The sequence below is a fragment of the Passer montanus genome, unplaced genomic scaffold (genome assembly GCF_014805655.1).
Source record: "Passer montanus isolate IOZ18808 unplaced genomic scaffold, ASM1480565v1 scaffold39, whole genome shotgun sequence".
Classification (NCBI taxonomy): Eukaryota; Metazoa; Chordata; class Aves; order Passeriformes; family Passeridae; genus Passer; species Passer montanus.
Genome location: NW_024368707.1, coordinates 5,923,087 through 5,935,501, shown reverse-complemented (window position 1 = coordinate 5,935,501; position 12,415 = coordinate 5,923,087). Strand labels below are relative to the sequence as shown.

The following is a 12,415-nucleotide window of genomic DNA, read 5'->3' as shown; positions in this document are numbered from 1 at the left end:
TATCAGCTTCTTTTCTGTGACTGTGGCTGGGGACAGAGGAAGGGGAATAACTTATACAAGTGTCAAGAGCAGATGGCTTGGTGGTCTTGTGTATTATTTTTTTAAACCCAAGTTTTATATATATTTTGGTATGCAAAACTTAGCTGACCTCACATCACAAGAAGCTAGCTGAGGGCAGGAAGTAGGCAGGATGTAAATGAAATCCAGTTGCAGGTCTTCTCAGATACTCAAGAATATGAATGCCAGCACATTTAGAGTGAATTTTTAAGCAATATATAATGAGTCATTTAGATTTGTATCTGGCTTTTTTAAACAGGAAAGTATCTTTAAATAAAAGAATAATAATAGGTTATACTTTAATGTTCATCTGTTTAATGTTTTTGTCCGATGAACCAGATCACCATGTTAAATAAGGAAGGACTACTCCTATTCTACTTGAAAGTTTCCTACTTGAAACATGGCAGTTCCTGACCGTCAGTGACAAAGCCAGGAACTGACATCAGTTTTAATTCCCAGTTTGAGGCTTTGTTTTGCTATGCCTACATCCTATTTTAATTGAGGATGATGTTGTTGCTTTGGGTTTTTGTTTAATCAGAGGCAGTACAAAGCTCAGTGTAATACACTTTTTATTTCATAATTTATGTTCAACAAGCACAACAGTATGACAATTATTAGAAGTACATGCTGTATATTGAAAGTGCTTGAAGTGGGGAAATTCCCGGAAATCTTTTCCAGGTGTGATGTCTAAGCCTTGGACTTTTTTCCCCCCATCTCAAACTGTTCAATGCATCATTTAAAATCTATGTGTTGCAAAGCTTGTGGCAAGATGAGCCACAAGCAGCAAGCCTCAGGCCACTGCTTAGTTGCCAGTGGCTTTGTTAGTGTTTGGGAGCACACGTAACCACAGACAGATTATGTGCAGGTGCTTTATTGAGGTGTGCAGGAACTAGGGGTTTTACCAACCCAAATCTAGTTCTGTTGTTTTGTCCAAAGTGCACATATTTATACTATTTCAGCTGTACTAATCACTATAACAGCCTTATTGATATTGCTTCATTAGAGCTTAGCCCGAGCTTGTACGAACATGTATGTATGAATCTTATCTATATAGCTATCTTAGAAACTCTAAAAACTGATCCTCGTTACTATGAACATTCTAGCTTGCTAAACTATCCCGAATACCAAGCATTCTTTCGGCCTAGCTTCATGCAGGAATTTTGCAGAAATCCATGGCTATGAAGTGTTTCAGAGAATGCTGAAGATGTATGTATGTGAAGATGGGAGTGGAGGCTCCTCATGCTGCTGCACGGACAGAGCAGCCCCCAGAGAAACACAACTGTTTATGTAATTTCATTTTTTTGTCTTCATTACTCATTGAGTATCTATCGCTAAAGCGATGATGCCTGTATACAGAACATTTACATTTTAACTGCAAGGGGTCCAGCTCTGGTCCCGCAGCATGAGGAGGACATGGAACAGTTGGAGCAAGCCCAGAGGAGGCCATGGTGTTGATGAGGGAACTGGGACACCTCCCATAAGAAGACAGGCTGAGGAAATCGGGCCTGTTCATCCTGGAGAAGCTTCTGTGGAGACCTCCCAGCAAGCTTCCAGTATCCCAAGGGGGCTACTGGGAAGCTGGAGAGGGACTCTTCGTCACTGTTGTGATAAGGCAAGAAGCAAACTGAAAGAGGAAATTTAGGCTGGGTATGAGGGAGGAATCCTTCGCCGTGAGGGCGGTGAGGCGCAGGCTGCCCAGGGCGGCTGTAACCATGGCCACGTCCAAGGCCAGGCTGGATGCGGCTTTGAGCAACCCACTGGGAGGTATCCCTGCCCTTGGCAGCGGGGTTGGGACTAGATAATGGTTAAATTCCCTCTAACCCATGACATTCCAGGATTCCATGGAACCGCCTCAGCAGCGGCGGACTCTACTCCGGCTGCCGCCCCCGCGATCCGCCGCGCCTTGGTACGGCCCGCGGGGCCGCGGTGCGCGCCGGGAGCGGGCCCGGCCGGCGCGCGGGGGTGCGGCCGTCATCCCGCGCCGCGCTCCCGCCGCTTCCCGGCGTATCCCGGCGTATCCCGGCACTTCCCGGCCCGACATGGCCCTCAACAAGTCCATGCACGCCCGCAACCGCTACAAGGACAAGCCCCCCGACTTCGCCTACCTGGCTGGCAAGTACCCCGAGTTCCAGCAGCACGTGCAGACCACCCTGGCGGGCAGGGTGAGGTACGACCGGGGCGGGATGGGGCGGGTGGGTGCCCCGGTGTGTCCCCCCGGTGTGCCCCGGTGTGTGTCCCGGTGTGTGCCCCGGTGTGTGCCCGCCCCCGGGCACCCCTGAGAGCTCCGCGTGTGCCTTTCAGCCTGAACTTCAAGGATCCCGAGGCCGTGAGGGCTCTGACGTGCACCCTCCTGAAGGAGGATTTCGGGCTGACCATCGACATCCCCGTGGAGAGGCTCATCCCCACCGTCCCTTTGAGGCTGAACTACATCCACTGGGTGGAGGATCTCATCGGCCACCGCGATGCTGACAAGCAAACCCTGAGACGAGGCATTGATATAGGTAAAGTTCAGTGTTTAAGTCCTTGTTTACCGTCAGCGACAGTAGCAGGTAGAATTTGTTGCACAGGAAAAACTGTGATCCTCTTCTCTTGAGGAACACAGAGATCTGCTGTGTGCTCGCTGTGGTGGGAGGCAGCCTGAGCTCCACAGGTGTTTCATGGCCCTTCTGGGTGGGCAGCGTTTCTCTGCACGAACACAGAACAGCCACGGCACGCAATTATGTGGCTTTTCAGGGCCTTGAACTCACTTGAGTGCAGCTTTGTGTGGTATACAAAAGCTGTGCTTCTGTGCAGGCAAAAACGTCATTCTAAAGGATCTAAAAAGTGTTTCTTCTCAGTGTTCTAACTAGCGAATTGTGTTTTCTTCATAATTTTTTAATTTTGCTTTTGGGTGTCTGCACCAGAGAGTTTGTGAGTTGCATAGCATTCTTTTTTGGTCTTCCACTTAATAACATTTTTTCCTGTTGTTGTAGGTGTATTTGATATAAATGAATGATCTGTCCTTTTTAAATTTCAATTTTTATTTTAATTTATTTAAACACAGTTTAAATAAATTAAAATAAAACTCACAAACTCTCTGGTGCAGACACCCAAAATGTGAGCTGAATTGTAAAAGAGGCCAAATTAGAAACCAGGGGAAATGCTAGCTAAGCTGTGTTTTGCTTGTAGATGGTCAAAGATTTCTTGTTTATTGTTGAGAATAAAATGTCTTTTAAGTTGGACCAAGCATCAACAGATAGATAATACTGTCCACTTCAGTCTGGATTGCTGGGTAATATCAGGATGATATCTAGATTAGGCAGCAGATAAGTGTAAACAGCAGAGGTGTGAATTTATTAGGTGTGCACTGATGGCCATAATTTGTTTTTAATTGGAAATAAAAGAAAGGCACGCTCCATAAGAGCTTCCACACAAATAATAATATTGGCATTTGGATTCCCAATCTTTGGCTATTCTGTATGAATTATTTAAAAGGCACTAGTGATAGTACATTTGAATTTAGTTCACATCTTTCATTTTGTCAATAGAATCTTCCATTGCAGTTTCAGAGGCTTGATTTCAAACACTGTTTTATGCTGAAGAAAACTTAGAATGAAATTTAGAGAAGTTGGAATTTCTTTTGTAACCTGTTTTAGTGCTCGACATTAAAACTTTAAAGTTGCTGAATTCCTCAGAGCTGAGGTTCAGTAATCTTTGTTACTGTGTCAGATTTTGTGTTTCTTGGCATCTGCTAGCATGACTTTTTGTAACGGGATTTTTTGTTCTCCAGAAATTTACTGACTTGTATTTTTAGCTGGAGCTGTGCTGGATACTGGGTTTGCATCATCACATGTGTGTCCACAGCAGCTTTCTTCTAGTAACTCTGAAATTTCTTAGCTTCTGTGCATTTGATACCAGTTTTCATTTTTGAAAATGATTTCTATGAACTTCATCACAGTAGGTGTCTGGGTAGAAGAGACAGATCCCTAAGTCCTCCACATAGTGCAAAATCTTCAGTTTGAGTTTGCATGAGCTTTGATGTTTCAGCTTTGGAAAAGCAGGAAGTCATCCAAGAGGGACTTGACAGAAGTGCTAGGCAAAGTGAAGCTTTTTGCCTGCTGACAGATGAAGTTATTGATGGTTCAATAAGTCAGTGTAACAGATTCTAAATACATGTCTAAACTCTAGTTTTGTGGTGGTGGGATATCTTTCCCTTTTATTGTATCCATTTCTTTAATCCTAAATTTGGTTGTCATTGATAATTTGATCATCTAGGTATGCCGTAATTATTTTTGCTAGCATCTCTCTCTTTTTTTACCAAGTTTTTATCTGTCTCTGTTTTTGAATATCTTAATTGACACTTAGGTTTCTTTGATTGTTTTAGACATTAGAAAAAGGCAGTCTGGTGAAACAGATTTTTTTTGTGGTTATTGTATTCATCAAAGTAAATTATTTGTGATAGATAATAGAAAAGTGCAGAAGAGAAATTTATTTGTGGTAGGTTTTGTTTTAGTAAAGCCAAGAATGTATTTGTCTTTCTTTATATAAATTAACCATTGTAATATAGAAGAAAAATAGCTTAAACCAAAGCTGATAGTTTACTAGAAAATTTATAACAGATTATTAAATTTTTTCTTTTATTAAAAGTGCATATTTGACAATGCTATTTTTCAAATTACAAAAAACTAAGTTCTTTAAAGAACTGAGTTGTAGGTGATCAATAATCAGCATTTTCTTGAAGTTAGTTCTTTTTGGTGTAATAAGTACATAGTGTATAGCACCAGTACTTACTTTGCCTTTTTCATGGATTTTCCCTCCTGCAGGGACAGGGGCATCCTGTATATACCCATTACTTGGAGCAACTTTGAATGGCTGGTATTTCCTTGCCACAGAAGTGGATGACATGTGCTTCAATTATGCCAAGAAGAATGTGGAACAGAATAACTTGTCTGATCTTATAAAAGGTACAGTGTAATAAGGTATTTAGTAGCATATGAAGGTTGTGGCATATTTTTGCCATGTTCAGTGGCATGTCAGAATGTGTGTTCCTTCCAAATGCATGCTCAATTACTTTTACTGGAGCAGAATATTTACTGAAGTCAGCATATGCTCAAGCCAGAAAGCTGCCTTGTCTAGCCTGGGATATGTGGGTAGAGAAATACTCTTCCTTATGAAAATCTGAAAGTTAAACTTCACCCTGGGGGGCTTTACTCTCTGTATTCCTTGTCTGTTACTGAAGTATTTCTTAGCGTTTGGGCTGTTTCTGCTGCTAGGGGACCTGGAATGCTCCCCTTGGATAATTGCATGACAGTGCCTCAAAGGTGTATCTTGTACAGAGAGTTCCTCATCCTCATTCTTGAATGAAGTCCTGACACTACCTGTGATAGCAGAGGCAGTATGCCAGACTTGGTCTGGGAATGAGGTTGGAAAATTTTCGGAAGGAACTCAGTGTAGTAAAAATCAGGTCCGTCTTTGAGCTCTGAATAAAAACTTTTGGAAGCATCCATTTGAACAACATGTCTTAATCTGTTGTGCATGTCAGTCTAGAAGATCCAGAACTTGATATGGAGAACAAGAGTTTTCTGTCATTGCTGCTACTGATTTTTAGTGGTGTGGTTTCAATACACTGGAAAAGCAGCTGGCAAAGGAACAGGCCTCATGTGGAGCTTTAGTGCCTGTAGTTGTAAGGGCTTAAAGCACATTTGTGGCTGTATTGGAGAACTTGGGATAACTCAGGCAATCCTTGTTGTTTTAAACAGATTCATGTGGTTCTGCTTCTGTGTGTAAACATACAGGCTGTTTGTATGCTGATCCTTTACCTGAAGTCTTTATTAGCATGGTGATACTTGTTACATCTCTTTTGCAGAAAGCATTGGTTAGAAAGTACAGGTTTTATGCAATGTATAATGTATACAATGTGTTAAATAAAATATGAAGCTCCTTACTGACCAAACTCACTTTTTCTAATAGTGGTTAAGGTACCACAGAAGACTCTTCTAATGGATGCACTGAAAGAAGAATCTGAGATCATTTATGATTTCTGCATGTGCAACCCCCCCTTTTTTGCCAACCAGTTGGAAGCTAAGGTAAGGTAACAAACTGCATGTTGTATGTACTTCAGTAGTCACTGAAAAGGTAGCAGCAATTTAACCTCCAGTTTAACCTCTTGGCTTGGGCAAGGTTGAGTGGAAAATCCCAAGTCATCATGAATGATATTTAAGTCTTCTCCCTCCTCATCACCTAACCCCTAAAGAAGTTCTGAAAACTTAACTGTTATCCCTCCTAAAGTGGAGAATGAGCTGTGACATTCTTTCACAAATTCTTACCGTCTTAGAAGATGAATTTGGAAAGTAGACAGCCAGAATCTGAAATCGGGTGCCTGCTGCATAACAGGCACCTCTTTAGTACAGAGGAATTAGTTCCTGGAATTTTGCTTAACTGTATTTTTAATTTCCTTAGGCATGTAGATGGTATCATACAGGTTTTGCAATAACCACTGAATATAGTCAGAAATGAATAATGCAGGACAGTAGAGAAGAAGGTTTAAGATTTAATTAAGCACTACAGACTGTAATTGCATAGATACACTTAGCATGTCTTACATGTATTGGGACCACATATTTCATATTAGCAGAATCCTGATGTGACAAGTAGCTTACCTAGGTCTGAGATTGTGGGGAATTCACTCAGGGATGTTTATTTTGAATGGATCTTTGTTATCCTTAGTTCTGATGGTGGGAGGATTAGTAGAGATGGTGGTGCTTGCTGCCCCCTAAAGATTAAGATAGGAAGCAGTGTACAAAGCAGCATAACATTTTATTAAATGTTCATGTCAAATGTTTTTGTTTTTTAATCCAGGGAGTTAATTCTCGAAATCCACGGCGTCCTCCTCCCAGTTCTGTAAATACAGGAGGGATCACAGAAATCATGGCTGAGGGAGGAGAACTAGAATTTGTCAAAAGAATTATTCATGATAGTCTCCAACTTAAAAAGAGGTTACGGTAAGTGTTTTGTTCCAGTCAAAAAACCCCAAACTAACATCTTTTATCTTCATCTTTGGCAGAAGTCATGCAACAATGTTATTTTTAGTATCTATGATCCGGTGATATCTGCTCAGTTTGTTTGATGATACTTACACATCCAATTGTTCTTGAGCAGCAATTAGAAGTTATTGCTGGAGGTATTTAAAGGCAGAAGACAAAAAAAGCCAGTACAAGTGACATTGGTAGCTTTCAGCAAAATCAGCACATGTACCTGATAAGAGACAGATCAGGGTTCATTCTTGAGGATTTTTGGGATGGAAGAGGTTTATGATATTGCTCAGTTATCTGTTGATTACCTAAAAATCTCTGTCTTTTCCTGGCTGAATTTAGGTAACTTGCAGCTTTGCCTGCTAAAGGACACTGTTGTACTGAATGCTGTCTTGGGTGAACATAAGCTGCAGTAAAATACCATTGGGAGCCTTCTTTTGACCTTATTTTGAAACAGATGGCATGTCTTCAGTTTTCTGACTGTATCATCAGGCTTCCACTCCCCCAGTGTTGGACAAAACTGTCCTTTGATAACTGGGAAATCTTAAGTTTTGTACTTGAATATGTTATATTCATGAATAAGCTCCTTTGATAACTGGGAAATCTTAAGTTTTGTACTTGAATACGTTATATTTATGAATAAGGTTTTTGGATCCAGTCATCAAAAAATGTGGAAGATGAGGTTGTAAAGCTTGAATAATAATTTAGATGAAGAACATAGTTTCATCTAAAGTCATGTTTGGGAGATTCTTAAGATGTGGAGCTGGGTGGAAGGATAAGCTCCACTAGAAGTGGGAAAATAACTTTTTTCCCCTTTTTTTCCTGATTTTTTTTCCTCATTAAATATGGGTTATGTGATGGAAACCTGGATAAGTGAGTACAAGTGATAGTCAGTATGTCTGCTTTTGAGCATCATTACTTGCCAGTAGTTGGTTATTCCTTTTTGTTCTGATTCATTCTCCAAAGAAAGTGGAGAAGTTGAAACTTCTTGTAACATCTTCCCTATAACTGAAGTCACTCTTTGAAACAAGTTTCCTCATAGTTCATGTGTTGTTTCTAAAAGACTCCTAATGTATTTCTTAAAAGCTCAAAAAGATTTTCCTGTCCAGTCTGTCTTTGGACCTTCTGTTCTGAATTTTGTTGTCCTATGTCCTGGTCACTCTGTTTAAGTGTGATTCTTTTGTTGTTGTTGTTTTGGTTTTTAATCTCATAATGTGTGCTTTGCAGATGGTACAGTTGCATGTTGGGGAAGAAATGCAGTTTAGCACCACTGAAAGAAGAACTTCGAATCCAGGGGGTGAGCATGCATAGAGTCTCTATGTATCCTGCCTGTGTTCTATACAGAATGTGGTATGCTTCAATGTATGTGGGTAATTATTAAATTGTTTCAGGGAGTTTTTATTACAAAAAGTAACCACAGTTCCTTGTTAGGGAAGCAGCTGGGGTTTAACTATTGCAGATTCAAAACTGACAGATAAGTAGCAAATATTATCTCCAAACTTTTGTCTTTAGCACATGTTGGAGCATGTCTTCATTCTAGAAGATTCAAAGTTTCTACTTCAAAATAAATAGCTTTAACAAGGCTGTAGTAAAAAAACCCCAAAAAACAAAAACCAAAAAATATCTAGCTTTTTTTCCTCTTAGCTAACATGAAATCTAGCAATTTGGTTGATAAAAGAAATAGTAATATGATTTAAGTGGCAGCATTGTTTTGTTTGTATTCAAGTAAAATGGAACCTTGTGCTACTATTCTTATTAAAGAGGGCTGTGTAAACGACTTTTGGATGGCTTTTTGGATGAAGCATACTCTTCACTAATTCCCATACAAAGAAAGTAATAGTGAGATCTGTCCTTGTATACAGTGGAAGGAAAGAGAATGCATGATAAAATAAATTCCCAGGAAGATTAATTACCAAAAGCATATGCTGAGCTAGATACAAAATATCTGATTTTCCTTCTCTATCCTTGAGCTGCTGCCCCTCAGTCTTAGTAAAAAGAGAGAAATTAGAGAGGGCCCTGACACCTCTGAGCCACATCAGAAAGAATCTCCATTTGTATAATGAAAAAATATGCTTTGTTTGGAAATGTGTGCAGTAAAACAGTGTTGTTTATTAATCTGAAATAATGTATTGCTTCTTTGCATAGGTCCCTAAAGTCACTCACACTGAATTCTGCCAGGGACGCACCATGAGATGGGCACTGGCCTGGAGTTTCTATGATGATGTGCAAGTACCTGTAAGTAGCTTAATTCTGGTTTGCTTGTGATTCTCAGTGCCTCTTGCTTGAGGAAGGGGCTAATGAGCTATAAATACTGTGATACAAACTGTTCTTCTTCAGACTGGAATATTGGATGTGCTGGGCTGTATGGACAGTGGAATTTCTTAGATGGCTGCCAGTCTGTTAGCAGTTGTGACATGTGATTCATGAATGACCCTTGTTGAGGGTGGAAAAAGGAAGCTGTTGTAGGAACTTCCTGTGGGTTTCAGTGAAAATAAGAATCATTTGTAACATACCTCAAATAACAGTTTAGTAGTAATAAAAATATGCTAAGTTTGGGGCTGGATTTGAATTTAAACTTCCCTCTGAGAACTCAGTTTTAATTTAACATGTGGATTCTGTTACCAAATAGGTATGACCACGTCTAACTCAGACTTGCCTACATGAATGTAAGTGGAGCTTGTTCACCTTAAATGTGAGCCAGTTGCTTTTTTGGATCTGGATGTTTGTATATTTGAATACAGGAATAGACAATAACCAATCTTAAGGAAGATGCAAGTAAACCTTCAGTGCAGTTGGATCAAAACGTGGATATTGGCAATTGGCCTCTATTCCCAAGAGCAGCCACACTTTCTCACCTCATGGAGAGCTCATAGTTTAAAGGAACCAATGAAGCTTTTTGCCTAATACCTGAAGATAAACTCCCTCTGTCCATCAGGCTAGCATAAAGTGCATGATCCTGTTAGCTGGTTTGAGCCTGAAACTCCTGGGGGTGAAGTGGAGCACGGGCCATATGAATGACTGCTCAGTGCCTTATGTTACACTCTTAATCCTCGTGTCTTAAGGAATCACAGTCTTCTGAGTGCAAAAGTCACCCCACTAATACTGCATAGCCTTGTAATTATTTTCTTTCTTTCTTCTTCTAGTCACCTCCCTCTAAAAGAAGAAAGTTAGAAAAACCACGAAAACCAATTACATTCATGGTCTTGGCTTCTACAGTCAAAGAGTTATCTGTCAAAGCTGCAGCCATGGGCTGGGATGCTGTAGAAGCTATTGCTGTGGTTAGAGCCTGGGTAGAGAAGATTCTCACTGATCTGAAGGTACAGTATGAAGTATTAGATGTTAAAACAACATCCTAAATTGAAAGCATAACTGTGAGAAGATCGTATGAAATTCTCTTTTCTGCAATAGGTTCAGCATAAACGTGTTCCATGTGGAAAAGATGAAATTAGCCTCTTTGTGACTGCCATTGAAAACTCCTGGATTCATTTGAGGAGAAAGAAACGAGAGAGAGTAAGGCAATTACGAGAACTTCCTCGAGCTTCTGACGATATTCTGCAAGCAATGGAGGAGGAAAAGAACAGCCAGAAGAGCGTGAGCAACAACTCAGACTGTGAAAACCCCAAGGCTGAAGACTCTGAAATGGGCTTTATGGCACCTGATGAGGATGTCCAGGTGACAGCAGGTGATGAGCAAGCAGAGGAATCTGCTGCCAAAGAAGAACACAATGATCCTGTGAAGGAAGAGGAGATGGAAGCAAAGCAGGGAGAAACATCACTTGGGAAAGGTTCTGATGATGTGAAGGAGGAACCTCGCCCTTCAGAGGAAGCTAGCAATCTGACAGTGGAAAAAGAGCCAGGCCCTAAAGAAACCAGTGGGGGTTTTCTCTTCAAGTGTTTAATGAACGTGAAGAAAGAAGGAAATGATGTAGTAGTAGAAATGCACTGGGTTGAGGGACAGAACAGAGACTTGATGAACCAGCTGTGCACATACTTACGGAACCAAATTCTTCGACTGGTTGCTAGTTAGCTCTTTTTCCTACTTTGGTAAAGTAGGTCTGCCCTCAAATTTTGTAAACTATTTTTAATGAATTAAAATTTCAGATAGAAAAACCTGTCTTTTCCCCCTTAAAAAAAAAAAAAAGAGTAGAATGAAGATAGATGTCTCCTTCAATATTTTAAATAGCTTTTTCAAAAATGTAAGGAGGACATGAAGTGATGAGGAAGTAATAGATTTCATACTGCAGTTGTAAAACTACATGTGGAAGTGAAACATGTTTATGCTGTGAACATTTAAAATATCAGCAGTGCTTATTCTGGTCTTTTTCTGGCACATTAGAAATACATATTGTTACTAAGTAGAAATCTTTACTGAGTTATTTTCTTCAATATTTTTTCAGTACTAATACAGGAAATGGTTAGTCTGCAGTGGGAATTGTTTCCTGCAGTGAGAGCCTTTAGCAGAAGATTTCTGTATGCCTCTCCTCCCTTTAATGTATCTAACTTTTGGTCAACAGAGTAGCAGCATAGATACATTCTCCTAGTGGCAATTCATTAAAATAATTGCTTTAGGGAGAAAATGTGTGTTGTATTTATCAGGTGCTTGGGCTTTGAAACACAGAAGAGCCTATTGTTAGCATCTGGTTTTGTAAACTTGAGCAACGAAAGAAGCTTTTTGAGCTGCTTGATTTAAAGACGATTAAAATACATTGACTCTTCCATCCTTTACACTTAGTCAGATATAATTGTCTGAAATTCTTAAACAATTTTGCTTCCATTTAATTTTAAGATTTAATGACAGGAATGAGATGCTCTTCTTCAAGGGCTGGAAATTTCTGCGTGTATGTGTTTGAGATGATGACCACCAGTTCTGCTTCATGTGAAGTCAGCCTCCTAAGCTGTCATCCATTTCTCTGAAGATACAGAACCTGAAGAGCTTTTCTGAGTGGGGTGTGGGTGTGTGTGTGTGCGTTACCCAAAATAAAGCAATGGTGTCCAGAAGGAAATTACTGTGTGTGTTCATACTCCTGCTTTCAATGTTTACCCTTTGCTGTCTTTATTTTTGGAAAGATCAGTATGCTTTCTTCAGTTGAAATGAAAAGCAACTTAGAAAAACCTTATTTTTTGATATAATGCTTCTTAATACTTTCTGTGAAAAACACCAATCACTTGTTGTTTTTTTTTTTTTTTAATTTTAAAAGTTTAATAGTAAGAAAATGGTTATAAAAATAGTAATATAATTAAAATAATAAAATTTGAACATTTGAGGTTAGGACAATATGAGACAATAAAAACAAAGAGATACGGATGTCCGGGTACCTTTTTCAGGGCAACACAAGCCCGTTAACAGAG

At 39.9% G+C, this 12,415-nt stretch overlaps 1 protein-coding gene across 1 annotated transcript; it reads left to right on the top strand.

The window, feature by feature from the left end:
- The first annotated feature begins 1,984 nt into the window (after positions 1-1,984).
- METTL16 (methyltransferase like 16) lies at positions 1,985-12,069 on the top strand. Its single transcript, XM_039718051.1, has 9 exons — positions 1,985-2,224; positions 2,359-2,558; positions 4,860-5,000; positions 6,007-6,122; positions 6,895-7,037; positions 8,295-8,364; positions 9,213-9,302; positions 10,211-10,384; positions 10,476-12,069. The coding sequence occupies exons 1-9, from the start codon at positions 2,097-2,099 to the stop codon at positions 11,091-11,093; spliced, it is 1,680 nt and encodes a 559-aa protein (XP_039573985.1). The 5' UTR covers positions 1,985-2,096; the 3' UTR covers positions 11,094-12,069.
- The last annotated feature ends 346 nt before the right edge of the window (positions 12,070-12,415 follow it).

Excerpts from the sequence above, each read along its gene's own strand:
- METTL16 (XM_039718051.1), top strand. The coding sequence starts at position 2,097 with ATGGCCCTCAACAAGTCCATGCACGCCCGCAACCGCTACAAGGACAAG. Across the intron at positions 2,559-4,859 it reads GAGACGAGGCATTGATATAG|GGACAGGGGCATCCTGTATA; the intron begins GTAAAGTTCAGT and ends TCCCTCCTGCAG. Across the intron at positions 10,385-10,475 it reads AGATTCTCACTGATCTGAAG|GTTCAGCATAAACGTGTTCC; the intron begins GTACAGTATGAA and ends TTTCTGCAATAG.